At 45.7% G+C, this 22579-nt stretch overlaps 2 protein-coding genes across 3 annotated transcripts in view; one reads left to right on the top strand and one right to left on the bottom strand.

Annotated features, from left to right (window-relative positions):
- LOC111157509 (synapsin III) overlaps positions 1 to 22579 on the bottom strand; it is a 508652-nt gene that overhangs the window by 269027 nt on the left and 217046 nt on the right. The gene's annotated exons all lie outside the window — the stretch shown is intronic.
- Positions 20308 to 22579, top strand: part of LOC111157510 (TIMP metallopeptidase inhibitor 3) — a 57676-nt gene continuing 55404 nt past the window's right edge. The window contains exon 1 of the mRNA XM_022518975.1: positions 20308 to 20703. Coding sequence (XP_022374683.1) covers positions 20583 to 20703 — 121 coding nt within the window. The 5' untranslated portion in view covers positions 20308 to 20582. The remainder of the gene's footprint in view (positions 20704 to 22579) is intronic.

Here is a 22579-nt window from a genome sequence, read left to right as displayed (position 1 = left end):
GCATCAGGCAGAGTCTTGGGGGGCTGATGATCCCAGGAAAAGAGAAGTAGTAGCATCATTGTCTACAGACCCAGATTGTGGGACAGTCCTGAAAAGTCCCCCATTCAAGCTTCTATCACCCAGGGAACTTGGCATTTACTTAGGGTCTTCCCATCGTCTAGAATATCCTCCTTCTTTTCTTTCCGTGTTCAAAACTCAACACATTTTTTCTGGGCCAGCTCATGGTAGTGGAACTGGCCATGGCCAGTTACAGCCAGATACAGTGAGTAAAGCAGCTGTATAATAGAGGAAGATGGAGTGGGAGGTTTTCAGGAAGTCATCAATATTTGCCAGGACGGAAAAGGTATCTTCCTTTACCCAGTACCTATTTACTGAGCACCTACTATGTTCTAGGCACTGTGTGAGATATGGGGGATATAATGATAAGCAAAACAAGTCATGATCTCAATTTAGTGTGTAATGCTAGGAAATGAGACATTATTCAAGCGAATTCCCAAACAAACTTACAAACTGAGCAATATGAGAATACTATCAGGAGTACTATTTTAATCTGGTGTTGAGGGAGGGGTCAGGGAAATCTTCCACTGAGGAAGTATCTCTGAGTTGAAATGTGAAGGATGAATAGGAGTTGCTAGATAAAAAGGTCTTATGCAGAGGGAATGACATGTACAAAGGCCCTGAGGCCCTTGCACCTGAGCAGAGTTAGACCAGTGTTGACAATCAGGTGTCCAGTAAAGTTCACTCGTCTCCTCCCTTGCCACCCTTCTTGGTCCTAAGCCCTGTGCTCCCCTCCCCAAACCATGAGGCTTTAGGCTGGACTTCTCTGTTTTAGAGAGTTAACCCCACCTCAAGGTTCTCACCATCTATGGCTTATGTGAATTCTCTGATAATTAAGCCTTAAGAATTTTCCTTTACTCCGCCTGTCTGATGCATCTGACTTGGCTGATTGTTTCAGATTTGTGAAATGTCAAGCAGATAAGATAAACTTTGTTAGCAGACATATGTGGATTTAATTTCTGGCTGTGTGACCTCTGACATGTTTCTTATCTATTCTGAGTCTTGTTTTCTTGATCTACCCAATGGAAATAATGCTCTTACAAGTTAGTTTTAAGGATTAGCTGTAATACTGGTAAGGTGTGTCTGTTTCGTTCACTGTGTATTTCCACCACCTGACACAGTGCCTGGCACATAGTAGCCACTCAGGAAATTTTTACTGAATGCACAAGAGGCTCAGGCACTATGGACTGCATTCAGGTTTGACGGGTGAGTAGTTCGTTCATTCGTTCTTTCTTTCAGCAGAGAGCCCGATGTGGGGCTCGATCCCAGGACCCTGAGATCATGACCTGAGCTGAAGGCAGCGGCTTAACCCACTGAGCCACCCAGGCGCCCCATAAACTGTCTTTTAATTGTATAAGGCACTGGAACTACCAAGACATGTAAGACCCAGTTGCTCACAGTCTTGCCTGTGGTCCCATAGCCAGAAAGTGGACTAGCTTGGAAGACAAAGCTAGGGTCTTGTTCTTTCCTCAAGCCTCCCTCCTTCTCCCTCTCACTCTTCTGGTACCTAGCATGATGCCTTTCCCATGCACCTGCTCAGTCAGTCCTTGAGGGTCCAACCAGGTCATGGTTCAGAGCACAAGTCTTACAGTAAGACTACAAGTGTTGGCATCCTGGCTCTGCCACTGATGGGTTGTGTGGCTTTGGGCAAGTTACCCTACCTCTCTGGGTTTCAGTATCCCTACTTATCAAGGGAGATTATGATACTGTGTTTGCCCCACATGGCTGGTGATGGGTTGATGTGGGGCTAAGGCACAATTGCTATTTGAAGGTTTCCTGGGTCCTTTTCTGATGCATTTTCCTTTCTCCAGGGGGCTGTCTTGGGATTCTTAGGCAGAGATTTAAAGTTCCTAAAAGATCTGCAGCAGAATACATTTCCCTCCCTCCTTTTCCTTTTCATTCTCTTGAAGAATAGCTTTCTTTTTTTAAACAGAACAAAAAAGCATCAGTGAAAAACTCTACTTCGCAGCAAAGCTTTCCCATCATGAGTTCTCCCCTTCCTATTTTCACAAAGGTTGGGCTTTTTTCCCCCCTTTAAAACTATTTCTGAAGGCAAATTCTCTGATAAGAAAGAAAACAAATGGATTTTCAGGTCTTGTAGTTCCAACACAAAAAATCTGGCTTCGCTTAGTCTATGGATCTGGGCTCCAAAAGATGTTTAGGAGTTAGTTGTTCCTATTCTCCAGGATCTCACTAGATCCTCCAAAAGGACCAGTGGGACCAGAATTGGTCTTTTCCAGTAAGGTGAGGAGCTTCGTGTAAGTTCACAGGAGAGGCTGAGCCCCTGATACTTTTGTCCTCTGCTCCCTTCCTACGCTGGCTGAACTCACATCGGCCCTAAGACCTAATTCCTCTTTTACTTCCTCCTGTGAGCATGGTCTATATAACCTGAATGCTTGGTCTAGGAGTTTATGGCGGGGTCTGGGGCCTTGAAACAGGCCAGTATGGGAAATAACAGACCTATAGCCTTTGTTGAAGGGACAACAGGGAGTGCTGGGGATTGTGGTGTGCAGAAGCACATTTGCCCAGCAGAGGTGCTCCTCAGCACCTGTTTAGTATGCCCTGGCAAAGTGGACTCAGAGCTTCTGGTTTTTCAGGAGAAGTTGGAAATCTGAGTTTTTCTGAAAATTTGCCAATTACATAAAAAAAAGAAAAGAAAAGAAAAGTGAGCATAAACCAAAGAAAATCCATTGGTGGACCAAATCTGGCCTTCAAGTTGCAGTTTAAAAATCTTCTTTAATCCTCTTCTTTAAAGACAGTTTAAAGGATATCTTGCCCAGCATTCTTTACTATTCAGGAATCCCCTCCACACTATCTTTGAGATACGGTTGGGCAGCCTTCAGTTGAAACACCTCTCACTCCCCCATGACTTGGAGATCAAACTTCATCAGAATCCACAGCTTTACTTGTTTTTTATCATCATAAGCTCCAAATCTACCACTTAATAACTTCTAACCTTTGGTCCTGAAGTCTTTTAGGTAGAACTCAACCTCATCTTCCAATGACTGACTGTTCTTCCTAGGCATGAACCGTGGAAGCAGATTGCTTTGGTTCAATTCTCAGCAATACTATTTAATAGCTGTGTCACCTTGGCATGTTGCTTGAACTATCAGTGCCTCAGTTTTCTTACCTGTAAAATAAGGATAACAGTATCTACCTTATAGAGTCATATGAAGGTTAAGTGAACTGATCTACACAAAGTCCTCAGTGTTTGTCAATATTATTTTCTTCTTCCCCAGGTTAAACATTTCAAGTGCTTTCAACTGTTCCCTGTACCCAGGTTTCCCAGGGCTTCCAACACTCTGTCTGATCACTCTGTTTGGAGGGTGAACCAGTGTGGCTCCCATGATCCCCTCCTCCTGGTATTCCCATTCTTACATAACCCCTCCCCACCCTTGAGTCTGGGCAGGGTCTATGAAAAGCTTCCCACTAATGGAGTATGGCAAAGGAGAAAGGATGTATGTGATTATGTCTGCATGACCATAGTGTATAAGACAGCAATGTCTGTCTTAGGAGGAGATGCATTCCTGTTGGCTTTGAAGAATCAAGTTGCCATATAATAAGCTGCCTATGGGGTCACATGGCAAGGACCCAAGGGTGAATTCCAGCCCATAGCCAGAGAGAAACCAGGAACTGAATGTTGCCAATAATCATGTGAGCAAAGGAGTACATTCTACCTCCCTGGGCTAATATCTTGACTATGGCCTTGCAGAGGACCCAGCAAAACAAGGCCTGGACTCCTGACTTGCAGAATCCATGAGATAACAAATGTGTGTTGTTTGACGCAAGCCACTAAAGGTGGGATAATATCATTGTGCAGCAAAAGGTAACTAAAACAGTCAACCATAGTAACTTTTCCACATTCACCCTACTTTGGAAATTCAAATATGTCAGTGGCCTACTGGAAACAGGAGTTCCTGAAATTGAACAGCAGATCACAGAAGGCATTATTTGCATGCTGTATGAGTGTGCCTGTGAAATAATGTTAGATCTCTTCCAATTGGTGTTAGAGAACAAAGGCACCTGTTCCTATGAGAGCAAGGTGGGAGCCCCTACTGCTGTGCACAAAGTACCGGGCTGGATGTCGGGAGGCAGAGGACTCATGTCCCCCTTCTGTGCTGCCTCTGAACCAGACCTGCTCTTCAGCTCCAGGAATGATTACTTGGGGTGGGTGATACCTGCAGCTCATCTCTTTTCCTCCTAATTCTCTTTTCTTTTTGTGCTAATTTTCTCCATGAAAAGGGAGTCAGAGGAAGAAAAAAAAACCAACAGATGACCTCACCTGTTAAAACTGGAGGGGATGCGAGGGAGCAGCCAGTACCACTCCATGTAATGGATGGTTCTACCAGACCCCACGGCTCATACGTGGCAGAGCCAGGGCTGGAACCATGCCTTCCAACACCAGCTCTCTTCTGTCAAATTAAAACCTGTCATCTTCATGCTTGGGAGTAGTAAGAGGTTGCCATTGTGGAGTTTTGGAGACATGCGCTGTCAGAGGGTTCCCTCCTTACGTTCTCTTTGCTTTTGGGAAAATGAACTTGCTTCTCTGAACCTCAGTCTCTTCATCTATTAAAGAGGCCAATGACACCTGCTTCACAAGTTCAGGAAGGCTGATGGGATAACATATGGAAAGTGCATGGCTCCAAACACATGGCAGAGAAGGGCGTGCTCCCATCACTGTGTTCTTATGGGAGGATTTAAAACTCTCACACATCCTAGCTTGCACTCACTCATAAGGAGAACATCTACTGAGCAGTGAAATTGTGTCTGATATTTTTCCAGAAGGCATTTTCTTAGATTAAAAGTATCTAGTCGAAGTTTTTTTTTTTAACTCATCCGAGAAGTCTTCTCTTGTTACCCCGACTAAAAGAGTTCCCTGCATGCTCCCTAGCTCCCAGTCACTCGGCTTTACCTTCTTCATGGCACTTACGACTGAAATGTTTCATCTGTTTGTTCCCATGTCCAGTGTCTGTCTCCATCATGCAAATATGGGCTCGAAGGCCAGGGATTGCACCTGTCTTGTCTGCTGCTGTATCTCAGTACCCAGAGCATGGTCAGACCCAGCATAGGTGCTCAGTAAATAAGGGATGAATCAATGACAGCACCTGTCTTGCTATTTTTATGAGAATTGGCCTGAAAGGGAAGGAGAAATCCAAGGAATCCAAACAACTTCAAAGAAGAAAAGAACCAAAGCATTCTAGCAAAACACTGCCCCATTTACATACTCTGCACTTTTACTTTCCGTGTTCTGAGCACAGTGCTGAGCCGTCAAATGGGGTGTCTCATGAATTCTCCCATTGGTCTTATGAGTTAGGTGCTCTCAGTGTCCTGCATTTATAGATCAGAAAGCTGAAGCGCTGAGAAGTAAAATCTTCTGCATAAATGCATACAGTTAGTGACAGGTAGAGTTGAGGTTTGGAATGCAAGCCCCAGGGGCTGATTTCCAGAGGCTGACTTTCTCTGGACTTCAAAGCTGATAGCACCCTTGCATTTAGAGAATGAACACTGAAATATTTAGAGGTAAAGAGGCATCATCTCCGCAGCTTACTCTTAAATTGTATATGGGTGTGTGTGTGTGTGTGTGTGTGTGTGTGTATCCAAGTGTGTGTGAGAGAGAGGGGAGGAAGAAGTGAAGGAGGGAAAGAGGAAATGCAGTATATGTTAACACTTGGGGAATCTGGGTGAAAGGTCTCTGGCAATTCTTTGAACTATTCTTGCAACCTTTCTGTGAGTTGGCATTATATCAAAATAGAACACCTCTGAAAGAGCCAATGGTGGGAAGAAGATACAACTTGTGTCACGATAAGGAAGGTGCAGATCCTGTTTAGTGAGAATGAAGTCGAGTGGGAGGGAGACTGGAGCAGACCCTGAGGCTTAAAAGGCCAGGCTGGGTGGTCAGGCTTTCTCAGGGACCTTGAGGTCCCTGAGATGACCCTCAGGGACGCAATGTTGAAACAGTGATAGGAGCAGTGGTGACATTCTCAGTTAGCCATGTTTTGCCCATCCTCCAATACCCCTGAAGTCTTTAAAAGTCAGTTTCTTAATCCAGCTGCTTATTCCTGAAGTTACCCCCAGGCAGGCACAGGCCCATGGTCAGGGACAGCGAGCATCCTTCCCCCAAGGTATGACTTCCACTCCAGTGATCCATGGGGACAACAGCCTTGCCATCCCAGGGTGTGAAAAAGATGCTGAAGTGCTGGGCTTTCACACAGTCATGTAATTGTCCCCTGAGGAAGCAAAAGCAGAAACTCTCTGCATATTCCAGATAGTACCCAGAGAGGATAATGAATGCATCCAAGGTCACACAGGTCGCAAGACTTAGATTAGAACACCAGTATCATGGGTCCCCTTCAAGAACTTACATTCTTATTTCTTGGTGCCACCATCATTATACGACTAAAGGGCTAATAGTTAGCCTTGAGTCCTGGTTCCTTCTCTTGAAATATAGACACCATCTTTCCACTATTTTCTAAAGTAGATGTCCATGGGGGAAGATTATGCATACTTATCCCAAAACAAGGATTCTGCCATTAGGCAGAACTTGGTGACATCAGTTCCTAGGGGATGACCTTGGACAAATGACTTAATCTCCTTGAGCTTGAGTTTTTGCATCTGGAAGATGGGGACAATGACATCTATCTTACTGAGTTGTTGCAAAGATCCATTATCCTAATAGATATTGATGAAACACTGATCTAGGTGTTACAGATATATCAGTGGACAAGACTGATGAGGGCCCCACCCTCAAGTAACTTCCATTCTAGTTGGAAAAGACAATGAATAAACATATAAACAAATAAGGTTTTTCCAGATAATGATAAATACTGAAAAAAAAAATCTGAAAAATGGGACGATGGGAGCCATGAGTGACTGGGGATGGTTGTGCTACTTCAACCATGGCAGATATCTCCAAGAAGGTGACAAACGTCTGAGCTGGAAGCTGAATAAGAAAGAGCTGATGTTGGCAAGACATGGGGAAGGCCTAGGGAGGAGGCAGGAGAGCCCTGGAGCAAGGACGATGCTCAGCTTGGTGAAAGGATGCTCCCAGCAAGGCAGGAACACAGTAAACTTGTGAGAGGGTGGGGGATATAAGGGCAATGAGAGCAGGGACTACAGCACACTGGGTTTGAAAGGGTGAAGCATTTGGAATTCATCTTAAATGCACTAGGATCTATAAAGAGTTTTAAGCAGAAGAATGACATCTGATTTTTCATGTGTATGAAGGCAGATAATATATGCGATGTTATGAGTATGGAACCTGGCACAGCGTAGATATTTAATAAAGGATAGCTTTATCATTGTTTATCATTCCTAGGCAGCACCACTAATCATTATAGACTTCTAGAAGGTGGGTGGTCTGTGCATATTTTCATTTAAGGTGGTGCATCTGGATGCACCTGCCCAGAGGAGGGGGAGAGTAGCAGGAGCTACTCCTAGCTGCACTGACTTCCTCCCTCCCCCCTGCCACACTCTCCACCCCAAGGCAGATGTCAGCCACCCCTGCCAGGCCAAGGGGCAGCCAGGGTAGGATCACTGGGCCCCCCTCCATCTGGCTCTAGCTCCAGGCCTCCAAGCCGCCTTCACGTTGCTGTAAAAATGCAAAGCATTCCAGCCATTTTAATTACTGGGCGTTGCATAAGCCAGCAACCAGTTCATACAAAGGAACAACAGACAAAAAAATGACTTTTCAACATGCCTTCAGCCTCTCCCATCGTTTCCCCCCGAAATTGCCTCCAATCACTGGCTCCCAGGCCTTGAAAAGCACTCCAGGTATGTGCAATCTCTTTTAGAGTTTGTTGATGTGACATCAAGATCTTTTTTTCTCTAAATACTTGAGGCAGAGGCAGTTCCAGCTACCTTCAAGCAGTTTGGAAAGTTACTGGTCATATCCCTACTTGACATGTTAAGACTATTATAGGGGAACCATATCATATACACTGAGAGCTTCATTATAAAGCAAAGTTCAGCATGTGGTGGGTCTGTCTAGGGACCAATCAGGGGGCTTTTTGTTTTTAAAATTCCAAAATGACCTCATTATAAGGTACTCCCAACACATGAACCCTAAACAGAATATTCCGGTAATGCTAGGATGTGAAGAATTTCTTAAAAATTTGTAATATGATTAGAGAAGTTTCCAAGTTTCCTTATTCTGACTTTCAGTGATTTTCTCAGTACTTCTAAAACTCTTCCTTCACTAATAATTTAATCTACCAGTTTTATGGAGGACCTACTGAGTGTCAGGCATTGGGCTAAGTGCTCAGAAGAGAAAACTCAATTCACCTCTGTCATTAGCTCACTTTCTAAAGAGGGAAAATGCCACTGAAACGAACAGTCCTGAAGTACTGTAGTGAATATCAAGTCAGAGTTCATCCTTTATGGGTGGCACCGAGCTTGGGTGGAAGGAAAGGCCACTTGTAGGAGATGATGCCTAATAATAATATTGTCTTAATATTAATACTGACAGTGGTCATTCATTGATGGCTGACACTGTGTCAGGCATTCTGCTAAAGCCTTTCCACGTATCATCTTGATTATTCCTCACAATTCTGTGAGATAGACACTTAATGCTGTCCTTACTTTATTAGTTGGGAAAATTGAGGCACAAGAAGATTACTTGTCCAAGAATATACAGCTAAGAAATGACAGCGGTGTACAGGTGAATATTTACCAACCAGCTCTCCAGGACAATAAGCCTGACTTGTGGCATCTGCCGATTGCTGTGGCATAAATGCTCCCATCATGGCCAATTTTAAGTCACCAGCGGATGTCACTGGTAGCAGCTCACCATGATACAATAGTTCCACTGCAGACACAGTAGGTGGACATAGCCTCAAGACCATAGATGAGAGTAAAAAATGAAATAATTAGGAAGTGATGAGTTTTAAGTATTCATTACCACATTTCTAATATAACTTGTTTGATTATAAGTCGATATAATTAAATTTTTAATAATGGCTGTGTTTAACAACTGACTTGAAAAATTCCAGGAAATCTAACAACTGGGCTCTCAGGAGCCAGGGTGAGCTGGTTTCATCATGCCTTTCGGTGTTTCAAAGCCCACTCTTCAGCCCTGGACAAGTAAGAGATAGCCAGGGGAGAGGAAGAAAGGCACTCTATGGCAAGGGAACAGCAGAACAAAGACCTAAGACATGGATATGAGAACAGAGCAACAATACCATTTAGTGTTTATAAAATGTTTTCGACTGTTCATCAGAGTACAGAGAGGTGATGAGATGTTCAGCATTGGACTCTGAACTTCAAATTCTGGTTCCACCACTTATTAATTGTGTGGTCTTGGCTAAGTTGCTGAACCTCTCTGTGCCTCAGCTTTCCTTTTTGTAAAATGGGCATGATAACAGCCTCTACCTCATAGAGTTGTGGAAGTTAAGTAGATTTGTATCTATCAAGTACATAGAACAGGGCCTGCAAATAGGAAGTGCTCAGGTTTTAATTACTTAGTCCTTGAAAAATTCCTCTGTGAATTAGATGTTTGTCTTCCCATTATAGAGTATAAATATAAGCTAGAGAGAAACTTGGTAGATGGACAAGATGGGACTTGAACAAATGTTCTGATTCACCAGCTTCAGTGCTCATCCCAAGGGCTGGAAATCACACTGAACCCACTGAGTATTATTCTCCAGGAGGGTCTACAGAGGTGCTCCCTGTCCTACTACGTGTCTCTTCCAGTAGAGGTTACATCTGATTCATGTTCTCACACCCTTTGATCTTGGGTACAAGGTGTTCTGGGAAAGAAGACACACTGGCGACAGGCACTGGGTGTCTGCCATTTGGTACACTTGTTACTTTCTGCATGCTCACCTTCCCTGGGAAAAAGGAAGCTAGTGGGGTGGTTAAGAGCATAAGCTCTTGAGCCAGGCTGCTCTGGCTACGAATCCCAGCACTGCAACGTCCTGACCATGTCACCTTGAGCAAGTTACATAAGCTCTCCGTACCTTTGTTTCCATATCTGAAAACAGGGAGGGTGAGGATAATTCCATCTACCTCACAGTTTTTGCTATGAATTAATATATGCAAATTGCTTAGAAGAACTTGTTGCACCCAGTAGGTACTCTGTAAGAACTCACCATTATTACCATTTTTTTGTTATTGTTGTTGTTTTCTTTTCCTCTTCCTTTTACCTCATCCCTTCTTTGGGTATTACTTACATGGTCAAAGGGGATATGGGAACATGCTCAACCTTCATCAACCCAGATCATTAGACAGCAGGTTGCTTGAAGGCAGAGGCCTCATTCACCCCTACACCTATAGGGTCACACTCTGGTGCATATAGGTTCTCAGGGAAAATTTATCATGTGCCAGATACTGTGCCAAGTGCCTTACTCACCACACCTCCTTGATACTCATGAAAATCCTAGGAGGTATGAATCTCCCTTCCATTTTACCACTAGACATCTGAGGCTCCAAGAGGTTAAGGAACTTGTTCAAGGTCATGGTGAAAAAGTGAAGGATGAAAACCCAGTTTTACTGATGTCACAGGCCTTGGTCCTTGACCCCTTTGTCAGTCTCCTCCCAAAGTATTTCCCTGAGAAGTTTCAAGAGATCATAAAGTCTAACCTCCTTGGTTTTACTTTTGAAGAAAGGGGGCTCATGGATTTACTTATAGTCACCCAGATATGGTATGTTGCAGAACTGGAAGAAAAACCTGGCACAATGCCTCAATCTCGTGCTTGAAATTTCAAGAGGATATGAAGCCATAGGCAATGGCTGTTAAAAACGTACCGAGCAATATTCTATCAGCTTGCTTCTAGATTCGGGGCCCTTTCTTTGTAATACAAATGTAATGTTCCTATGGAACCCATCCAAATTCTGAGTAAGAAAGGGCACACCTACACCCACAGAAATTGCCTGCTCTGTGATTGCTCCTGCTTTCTCTCCACTGCTAACCAGGCAAAACAAGAGAAGCATCTCACCTGCCAGGTGATAAAAGTCCCTCTCCAGCCCTCAGTAGGAGGTACTGTGACTCCTTCTGCTTGGTTCTAACAACAATCATGAGCTCTGAGCCCTCAGAGAGAACCCAGAAGACAAAGAGGAAATTATTAGCACTTCCAAAGTCCTAATGACCCTGAGGGTATAGCGATTTTCAGGCTCCAGAAATAGCATTGGTTTGGAAATAGACCCCTGGGTCTGAATCACAGCTTTGCCTCTATCATGCTTGAAAGAAACTGAACATGCACTTAACTTCTTTGTGCCTCAGTTTTCTGTTTTTTCTTTTACCTTTTGACCCCCTCCCCTATTTCTTCCTACCCCAATATGTGTCCCATTCCCTCTATCAATTAGTTGATTTTTTGTTTTGTTTGCTTTTAAATTTCACCGATAAGAGAGATCATATGGTATGTGACTTTCTCTGACTTGTTTCACTCAGCACAATACCCTTGGGATCCATCCATGTTATTGCGTATGGGAAGATTTCTTTCTTTTTTATGGCTGAATAATATTCCAGTGTGTGTGGGGGGGTGTGTAAGCTACAATTAATTTATCCATTCATCCATCAGTGGACATTTAGGTTGTTTCCATGTCTTAGCTGTTGTAAAAATGCGGCAGTGAACACAGGAATGCATATATTTTTTTGAGTTATTGTTTTTGCCTCAGTTTCCATAACCATAAAACAGACATAAAATAATACCTATTATCAAGGGTTGTGAGGATTGAAGAAAATACTGTATTGGAAATGACTCGTTCATAGTTGGTACTCAACTAATGTGAGTCCCCTTCCCTTTTTCTTATCTTAGAAATCTTTTTCAGCTTACCATATTACAGATGAATTACATAGTTCAGCTTACCATATTACATATTACAGGGCAGGGAAATAATTATTTATACTCAATTAGAGAAGACTGGATGATGGGAAGATGATGAAGTACTAAAGGGTCTGATTTCTTGTCTTGCCTTTGTCAATAATCCAGTGTGACTATATAAATGCCCAGCTCTCTGGGCCTTTTTCCATATCTGAAAATGAGAGGGTTGGATTTGATGACCTACAGTTCTCTCCTAGCTCTTACCATAATATGGGTTCCCAAGCATATTCCCACTCCCTTGTTGGGTGGTCCAGTGCTGTGATTTCACAGCACACTTGATCCTCCTGTTGTAGTCTGTACGACCCACTCTTGTTTTCATGTCTTTCTCTCCCATTAGACTGGGAACTCCTTGAGGGCAGGACTGTGCCTTGTTCACTGTTAGATCTCCAGCACCTAGTGTGGAGCAGTGGACACTTAATTAGCATCTGGGGGAATATCTGTAGGAAGCAAGGATGAAAGGAGAGAATCCTGTTCCTTTCCTCCAAAGACCTGATAATCACACCACGACAAACAAGTTGTGAGGCAAATAAAGATTGTCGGTGGAGCAATGTTAATGAAGAGTCCACCCACAACTTGGAAAGAAGGCTATTTATCTTCTGAGCTCTGAAGTCATAAATTCACACACCATACATGTGCTTGGCCATCTGTAGTAGCAGACTGAGACACAGTAAGGGGAACATTCAAAATCTAGAACCCGAACTAGTTGGCTGGAAAGAATCATTGAATGGTGACTATAATCTAAAACACAAAAATCAAATGGATTGTAAGATCCCCAGAGCAGAAAAAGTCTGGGTGGAAGAAGGGAAGAGTGGCAAGTTTGGAGAAGAGAAATGGGAAGACCAAAGATTCCAAAGTTGGCAATGTGTGTCTGGCATTGTTAACTTCTAGCAAGAGGGGCTCTTGCCAGTGGGTGTGAACATTATCACTCCCATGGCAAAGCCTTCACCTCAATTCAGTGAGGAGAATTCTATAGTATCTCAGCTGAAAAGCCCTCCTTACAATGACCTCATTTCCTTTGTTCTGACTCCATACACAACAAAGAAACCTTCTGATGAGAAACTAGCCTCACACAAAGTCCTCTGATTCTAAGGAAGAAAATATGGGGGTCACATATGAGTGTCCTAACCTATGTGACAATTAAATACTTCATTAGAAGCAAAGACAATGGAATTGTGGTTGGCTTGCTGGTCTCTTATGAATCATAGTATCCCTGGGACTGATCAAGTCCGGGAACTGAACCCAGAGGAGTTTCTTGACTTAAAAAGCTAGATTCTAGAAACTCTGTAATGGTGAATTTGTGAAGGTAATGGATCACCTCCCTCTTTATTTTCCCTGCTATTTATTGGTAAATTTATTCTTTCAATATTTGGCAAGTGCCTACGATACGCAGATTCTGTGTTAGGCTCCCCAGATGCTGTCTAGAGGAGAGAAAGACCTATCAACCACTGGTGGCAACAAAGTGTGAGAAGCACTGGGTGGAAATCTGGACTGTATGGTGTGTGTGGGAAAGGAATGAGGGATGAGAAGCCAAGGAGTGGAGGTCAATTCTATTGAGGAAGATAGAGGCTCAGAAAAACATCCATGAGGTGGTAACTCTAGCTGAATCCTAAAAGATAAGAATCCTTACAGATGAGATGGAGGAGGGTGGAGGGTGGCTTCCAGGCAAAGAGCATAGTGTGAATAAGCCCTAGAGACAGGAAACTGACAGCTAGAACTTCAGGTTGGGTTAGGAGGAGGGAATGAGGGCATAGGTATGAAGAGATAAGCTAGCACAGGCCTTCTGCTGCGTAACTAGTAACTACAGGGGTAGCGATCACATTGGATTCTACACCAATGGCCTCTCACAGTGGGACCCTGGGAAGAGCCAGATTACAGCACAGGGCCTGATACGGCTTTCTTTGGAGTTTAAGACTCCGTTCAGAAAGCCATGGAGGACAAATGAATCATTTTAAGCAAAGGACAGCATGACTTCACATTTATATTTGAAAAACTTCACATGAACAACAGGGCAAAAGTTGCATTTGACAGAGAAAGACTCTGGACAGGGTGACGAATTATTTGACTATTGAAACTGTCAACAAAGAATCTACATGGGCCTGATCCAAGGCAGAAATGGTGAGAATGGGGAGAAAGGGAGGGTAAGAAGAGATGTGTGGAGTGAGAATCTGTAGGACTTGGTGAAAGGTGGTGCCCTTGGTGCAGATGGGTAACATCATATCAGGGGAAAGACAGTGGAATCTGAAGAGGTGATAAAGGATCTCCAGGTGGAATTACCCAAGGGGAAGCTGGCTATAGACTGTAGCTCAGAGGAGACCGCTGCTTGCAGTGCCCATTCCTGTGCACACAGCAGAGCAGTAGCTAGAACCAGGGCAGAGAATTAGCCAGGGAGAGTGTGGAGGCTAAAAGGGAAGGGAAGGCAGCCAGGGACAGAAAACTGGGAAACACCTACATCTCAGTGACAAGAGGAGTCCAAAGAGTCTGCCAAGAAGACTGAGAAGATACAGTTGGAGAGGTGGAAATTGAAAACCCAGAGAGACTAGAGTCTCAGCAGCCAAGTTCAAAGAAGGATGTGGTCAAAAGTGTCAAATGCTCTTTGGAACATCCCGATCACACAGGACAGGTCAGCTTCAGTTTCAGCAGGTTCTGTTGAAGAGAGTTCAAGTGCCTTGCCAGAAACAGAATCTCCAGCCCCATCGGACAGGAGACTGGCCATACTGTCCATCCCATTCCCTCCCAAGCCAGGAGAGCACCCAGCAGAGACACTCACACGCACTTTTTCTGTAAAGCTGCATGTGCAATCTTCAAAGAAACCACAAGGCAGCTACTCAATTTTAAAGGAAAAACATGTGAACTCCACCAGCATAAGGAAGACATTAAGACAAGGTGGAGGAAGAGAAGGTCTCCCTCCACTTATATTACCATTCACAGAAATAATTGACTGAGCACATAGTCAAAAATAAATAAATAATTTTAAAAATTTTTAAAAGCAAGAGCTGAATGAAATATTAACTCTGTTTCCCATCTCTCACCACCAGAAAACATGGGGTACAACATGTCTCTACAGCACACATGTGTTTTCTGGCTTAAGAATCCCTGGGAGTAGATGGGGTTGGAAGGAAATATGAAAAGCCCAGGTTTCAGGTAAATGCAGCCAGAGACTCTTACTGAAGGGTCTTCACTCCATGGCAGGACTAGTGGGGAGCTAGGGCAAGAGACGTTTTGCAATTTTACTGCCAAGAAATTGGCTCCAGATGGAAATGAGAAAAGGTGTTTACTCCCCGCTGGTGCCAGACACAAGAGAACCAGAAGTGCTTACCATCTCAGGTTCATAATTCCCAGGGCTGGGCAGCAGCCCCACTGAGGGTCTGGCCAGGGCTCATGGTGATGGGTGGACCAGGGCTGACTGCTGCTTGGAAAAGGCTATTTTGAATGTAATGACTTTCAGATGAGGACTGTGGGTTTGGGGGAAGGCATCGTGACTAGGGTCTAGAGGAGAAAAGGAAGGGAAGAAAAGAGGTGTTTCCCGATGAGGCAACAGAACTGACAAATGTCTTGTCAGCACCTTCTTCTCATTTAATTTCCAGAGGCCAGCTCTGCCCCGAAAGAGTGGGATCGCAGCATTGTCTGCTGTGTTCCCAGATTTCCCAGTTCCCCCCAAACCCATGATTCACGAGTATATAGCTTCCTGAGAGCATGTCTCCCCTTGGGTTGACATGGAGCCAGCTTGGGGGTGGAGGAGCTGGGCAGCTGCGGACCCAGACGGGATACTGCCTGACAGCTTTGTGGCCATTGTAGACGGGAAGGGTTAGTTTCACCCACTCAAAGTGGGTGACTAGTGTGGAATTGCCTCTCCCTTCCTCTCCGTGAGACTGGCAGAGACTACAGGCTGAGGGAATGGGTGTTCTCTGGCTTATAGCGCCCCCTAGCACTGGTCAGAGGGATAGGGCTCTGCGAGCTCTCCAAGGCCTATCTGAATAGTGGGAAGGGGTTGGTTGGACCAATTAATTCGACTCTTTCAACCAATACTTGCGGACTTCTTTGTTACCAACACTGTCTTCAAGGGATGTCCTCTATCTAGGAAGGGAAACCGATGGATAAACAATCACATTTTTGTCAGCTAAGTAGTATGAAAGAAAGGAGCACAGGGTGCTGTGGGAATACACTGCAGGTGATTGATGAAGACTGGGGAGGGGAATTAGAGAAGGCTTTCTGGGGGAGGCGATATTTAAATTGCAACAGTAGTTCAATGCATTTTAAAAATAAGATATAGAGACAATAAAAGACATATTTCCTGACCTTTTAGTGCTTATGACCCAAGAAGTAAACAGACAGATAAACAAGTAATTAAAACAGGGCTCTCTCAGAAACAAGAGCTTTAGTCTCTCCTAACACTTCACCAGCACTGTCTTTGTTTTCAAGGAGGGAACAGAGAGAACCGAATAGGAACTCACTAAGTGTTGATTGAGAGACTGATGGATGTGCTTCGGTTTTGGACACATTTGATTTGTCTCAAACCTGTTTAAATGGCAAGATCTATCTTCCCTTCCTTGTCCTTGAGAGTTTCCCATGGAACCCTAAGACTTTTTGAGCTGAGGGGAATCTTGGAGACCATTACATTATAGCTTTCATCCAATAAACACAAATTGAAGTCTGGACAGATGAGGTGACTAGTCCACACACACAATTGTTCTTCTGCAACATTTGGAACCAATCTCAGTTCTTTTGCTTCCCCCCACCCCACCCCACCCCAGCCTCTCTTTGTCCCCCAGAAATAAAGTTTCATGGATTTCTTTGCAGTAATGTGTTTGGAATGTTTTCAAAGTATTAAGTAATAATTTAGAAAGGGAAACAATAAATACACAGGAGATATACCTCTGAGGGGAACAGAGTTGGCATTTGTCCTGATTGGCTCAGAGGTGGTTATTGTCATGACAGAGAACCTTTTAGTGAGGGGGCAGGGGGCATGCAGGACTGTCCATGTGTTACACACTGAACAAAGAGACTCTGAAACAAACTCATCTGCAGATCTGTCATGCAAATTCCAGAGCACGAGTGGCTGGAGTTTCCACAACTAGGGTGCAAACATTGGGTCATGCACTGTGGCTGGGGAAACTGAGGTCCACAAGTGCATGGGAGAGAGCCAGCTAAGGAATCACGCAGCTGCAAAGCACTCCTGGCTTAGCCACGAGCTGACCGTGAGAGGCAATTTTCTCACCTGTCTGAACCTTTTCTTTCCCACCTATAAAATGAGGATGGGTAGTCTCTGAGGTCCTTTTAAAGGACGTCTAAATGTCTATGAGAGACTTCTCAAAGATTCCAGCGTCCTGTAACTTGATATGAAGGAGGTGGACATGAACTCACCTACCCTAGAAAAGTTCCAGGAAAGGGGAAATGAGGGCAGCCTGGTAGGTTGAGGATAATCCAGAGAGATTTGGAACTTCAGTTCTTCTGAGGTTTACAAATCTATCCTTGTTCTTAGCTGTCAAGAGAAGGTGGGAGAGCCGGTACCGTCATTCTTAACATTAGCCGCAGGTCTACTCCATCAGCTTATAAAATAGTCTTGAAAAAGTTATTCTTGGGGTGCCTGGGTGGCTCAGTGGGTTAAACCTCTGCCTTCGGCTCAGGTCATGATCTCAAGGTCCTGGGATGGAGCCCCGCATCGAGCTCTCTGCTCAGCAGGGAGCCTGCTTCCCCATCTCTCTCTGCCTACCTATTTGTGATCTCTCTCTCTCTCTGTCAAATAAAATCTTAAAAAAAAAAAAGAAAAGTAATTCTTATATATTATTGAGTCTAAGGACACCATATGGCATCCAGACTGACGCCTGTGAGGTCTGCTTGCTGCATGGGTTGACCCTGGCGGTCAGGCTCTTCTTCACAAGGATTCATGGAGCTTGTTCTTTCTCTTCCTCAGGGTGAGGACTGAACTGAATTCTCATGGGTGGGAAGAGAGGAGTTGCTTGAGTTAGATATTAGGAAGAACTTCCTAACTGAAAAGAAAGCTAAACTCCAAAGATGCTGCATGGATCAGCTTTGGATGGGGAGCAAGAAGAAATAAACCCAAAGGCAATTTCATTACCTTTCAGCTGGAAAAACAATCAGATTACTCTTGGTGCTTACATAATTAAGTAGTTGCCATAATCAAATGCTTCAGATGCTTTCTATAAGGAACCTGCTGCTTGAAGTTCAGCAAAGTTACCTGTCTGATACTCATGTTCTAGGCAGCTTCCCTTGGAGAAAATATTGGCATTTTGGACAAAACTGTAAAGTGAAAAGAAAAAAAGAGAAGAGAGGGCCTTTATCACGTAAGATGCTTATCCCAAGTGGACTTGGTCTGGAAAGGCTTATAAAACCTTCCACATGACTGGCACCATGCAAGGATAAGCAAAACTCTCAAATCCCACCAAGTATGCCCTCATTCAACCCGGATCCTTGGAGTGGCCTTTGGAGTGTCCATTGTTCCAGACTCTATGGGCTCCTGGCCATACCCACACCCAAGTCTCCTGGGACCCTATTTTGTATTCAGAAGGCTAAAAAAGGAGGGTGGCCACGTATCTCAGGTCTCAAAGTATTTCTAATGTGATTGGGGGAATGATACAATTATACTCTACGAAATAGTGAGCTAAGCGCTGAAGTAAACATTTAAAAAGGGAAAGATCTATCTGGGGCAGGCTACAGTTAGAGTTAAGGTGGAAAGGGGCTTAAAAGTTGGGAAGGGGATAGGTAAGAAAAATGTGGAAACTTGATTCCTTCCTTATAGCTACAATTATTAAGGGGGGGCGTGGTGGCAAAGGAATTTAACAAATGTTTTTGGAAATACCATTTTCAATCAATTTTTCTGCTTCTGCCATCCCACTGTCACTTCTTGGAGGTGTAAATAGAGTTTCTGAGAAAGAAGTTGAACTTGCATTTCTGAGGATTATTTTGTTCCAAACTTTCTGCACATCTATAGCCAAAACATTCAAGTCTCTTTCTAAACAGAATGAGTTAGGAGAGAAAGAGAGAGAGACACACAAAGATAGAAAGACAGAAGACTCCAGCTGCAAAAGGGCATCTGCCCCATGACAGCTAATTACTGCTGAAGTCCAGGGAAATAAAGTCTCTCTTCCAGTGCAAATGAGTGAATGGAGTTCCTGGCTGCTTGTCAAGCCATATCACCTTTCTGTGCCAGTTTCCTCATCTGGAAAGTGTGCATAGTATTTTGTGTTTTTCCTATTGAAAAATTTTTTTGTGAGATATAATGAGGTGTGGCATGGAAACTATAAGGTAGAATCAAGATATTACTTAATAATAAGGAGAGCCATAGTATTAGTTATTAGCAATTATCCATTATAGCTAGTAGTCTAAGATCCTGGATAGTTCTCTAGAATCTGGTGTAAGTTACCCCAGTTTTGGATCAATTCAACCCCAAATTCTTTGCTGAAGAATGGAGACTTGTCTGGCCTTGGTGGGATTATCATTTCCTCCTGCCCTTTCTACTCACTGCTTTTCGAATAAGCTCAGGGTCTTTACACTTGCTGTTCTCCCTGACTGGTGTTCTCTCTTCCCAGATTTCCTCCTGCTCCTTCTACTTGCTCAACTTTCAGATAGAATGTCACCTCCTTAAAGAGACCTTCTCTCAGTACCCCATAGAAAACAGTGACCGCTCCCTCCCCTCAGTGATTTCTAAATCATTCTCTATGATTTTCGTCTTCATGATACCGTCACCGCAGGAAATTACTCGGTGTACTGGTGAATTCACTGATGCACTGCCTGAAACTTTCATGGAAGCAAGGATTTTGTTTTGCTCATCCAACATCCAGAACAGCTTTTGTTCAATGACTTCACAATTTACTCTGGGTGAGCCCCCGGGGGAAACAGCAGTCAGTTATAGCCAGCTCCAAAGGGCTATAACTCCAGGAAGTTCGGGGGTGTGTGTGTAGGTTGTCAGTTGATCCCTTCCCCTCTGAACCTGCTCTTTCCAGAGAAGGTGGAGACTTAGCCTTTTCCCCTAGCCTTTCCACTAGGCGCAGGCAGGGTCTCCAGGACCAAGGCCGCTTGTGACCCGAGGACGGCCTGGTGCTGTGGTGGGTGGCAGTTGATTTGGTTTGGGTCAGAAGTACTCAGAAGGGTGGATGTGTGGTCAGGGTACTGGCGAGGTGGGGCACGGGAGCGCCGCTCCGGGGGTCACTCGGCAAGCGTAGGTTCAAGACACGTTCCGTTTCACCCACTCGGGTGCCCACAGCCGCATTATTCCCTATAAGGATCTGAACGGTCCGGCCCGGCCCCGCCCCGTCGGCCCGCGCCCCCGGCCCCGCCTCTTTCGGAGGGCCGATGAGGTAATGCGGCTCTGCCATTGGTCGCAGGGGGCGGACGCCGAGTGCCCGAGAGGGGGTGCCCGGGGGACCCGCACTATATCACTCAGCCGCCGGGCAGCGGCGCAGAGCGGGCAGCGGGTGGGCGCTCAGACGGCTTCTCCTCCTCCTGCTCCTCCTGCTCCGCCCCAGCTCTCGCTCCTTCGCCCGGAGAGACCTCCGGCCCGCAGAGTCGTGCGCCAGCGCTGAGACAGCCTCGCCTTGCCCCATCCCGTCCGGCTGGGCACCCCCGGGGCAGCGCGCCCGAGGCCAAAGTTGCCCCGCACCGCGGAGCAGGAGAGCTCGGGCTGCAGCGGTCGCTCCAGCGGCGCGCACAACTTTGGAGAGGCGAGCAGCAGCCTCAGCAGCGGCAGCGGCAATGACTCCCTGGCTCGGGCTAGTCGTGCTCCTGGGCAGCTGGAGCCTGGGGGACTGGGGCGCCGAGGCGTGCACATGCTCGCCCAGCCACCCCCAGGACGCCTTCTGCAACTCTGACATCGGTAAGCGCCCCGGGTGTCCCCGCCAGAGCCCCTGCGGTGCCCGCTCCTGCGCTGCAGCCGGGAATGGGGCGCAGCTCCGGGTGGCATGGCAAGCCCCGCTCCTTTTCTCTGCCTGAGCTTGGGGTGGGGTGGCGAAACTCAGTTTCTTCGGTCGGAGGATATGGCATAGCTGAAGGGGCAGATGCCCTGCAGAGAAAACCTGCAGTGGCTGAGTGAACCCCTTGCAGCCTTTGCTTTTCTTTTAGGGCGTGAGGTCCCTCTTGGTCCTTTTGACATCTGGGAAATTTCCCTTTTTGACTATCACGAGAGGAAGGGCTGGGGGAGAAGGGTGGAAGAGGATTCCTAAAATTTGGAATGCCAACTAACTAAAGTACTGGATGTTCAGTAGTTTTTAAAAAGTTGCCAGCCATGTGCACAAAGTTGCAGGGGAATCTTGAAGTTTTCTGAGTTTGCATTTTCTCCTGCACGCATGAAGTTCATTCTTTTCACTGAGACCCAACCCAGCCTCCCACTTCCCAGGCAAGGGCTAAGGGAGCTTCTTGGACTGCCAAGTTTGAGTGGATTTAAGGGGGGAAATGAGAAGAAAGCTGTGGGGTTGACCCTTTCCCGGAGGAACCGTATTTGAGAGTGTTGATAGCAAGCAGGAGGTGGCGTGTGTGAGGGATCACTTATCACATAGCTGTGAGAATTCACAGGAAGGCTATTTTTTTTTTCCTTGAATGTGTGTGGGGAGGGGGAGAATGAGCAGTGGAAAACGAATTTGTCACCAAAAGAACAAAAATGCCAAGGATCACATCATGGTGACAATTCCAAACTGGACTTGGTGTCTTGATTAGAGACTCAGCAAGAGGTAGAACCAGTTTTTCTCCAGGGCCTTGCAAGTGTCCTGGGAGAACTTGTTTGGGAGTGTTCGGGACACTTGTGTTTGGATGGCCAGAGGTGGAGTAGCAGCTGGAAAACATCTCTCCTCTCCTTTCCAGCTCATAAAGCATGCAAGTCCAGTGGCCCCTGTTGTGTGTGTGTGTGTGTGTGTGTGTGTGTGTACTCGGGTTGGGGTGGGGTGGGGCACAGTCTAGCTGCCCTCTGCCTGTGTCCATTCAGAGGTGAAGAATGGAGCGTGTGTGTTTTAAGTCATAAAGAAGAAGGAAAATTTTCCACTGGGTCCTGGGTGAGGGCCTCCACAAGTGTGCAGCGGGAGAGGAGGGGGAGGAGACAGGAGCCTGGCAGAGGAGGCAGCCGAAGTTGGGAGGGGCACTGCTGGAGGGCCCTGCTGAGCCTAGGAGAAGTCAGGGAGGTTGGTGACCAGAAGGTCAGTCCAGTTGGCAGGAGTGGGTGTTTATGTGACCTGGGGTCACCCTTGTTAGAGGCTTCCTGGGGCCCGTGCTGTGCACCCTTCCCTTTCCCCGGGGGAATCCAGCCGGCCCCTCCGTTTGTGGATTGCCTGAAGGATTCTTTTGGGCTGCCTGACCTGGAAGGTTTTCTTCCTTCTCCTCTGACTGCTCCCACCCCAATTTCACTTGGCCTGCCCTCCTCCCCCCACTGGTAACATTCCCACCTGAGTAGTGCTGGGAGCTGCTGCTGCTGCAGGTGAGCTCTGGTTTTGCTCTGTGAGGAGGTCAGGAGGCTGACAGGTGGAGTCAGGGCACCCTGTTCTGCTGGGCAATGGCTTGGGTGTGTTCGCTTGGATTTTTTGGTGTGTGGGGAGAGGGAGACCTCATGACTCCCCCTTGCCCTTGGCTTTTGGGTTTTCACCTTGGAAGTTCACCAGAGAGCAGTGGAAACAGCAACAAGGAGACCCGGCTTTTAATGGTTGCTCTGACTGACTCTTAGGTTTCCTGCTGTGGGTCTGAGCTGATGCAGAAAGTTTCTTGTAATT

Source organism: Enhydra lutris, unplaced genomic scaffold, assembly GCF_002288905.1.
Source record: "Enhydra lutris kenyoni isolate GAN:26980312 unplaced genomic scaffold, ASM228890v2 scaffoldscaffold55, whole genome shotgun sequence".
Taxonomy (NCBI): domain Eukaryota; kingdom Metazoa; phylum Chordata; class Mammalia; order Carnivora; family Mustelidae; genus Enhydra; species Enhydra lutris.
Note: the sequence above shows the minus strand (reverse complement) of the source record. Positions and strands in the feature narration are given on the sequence as shown.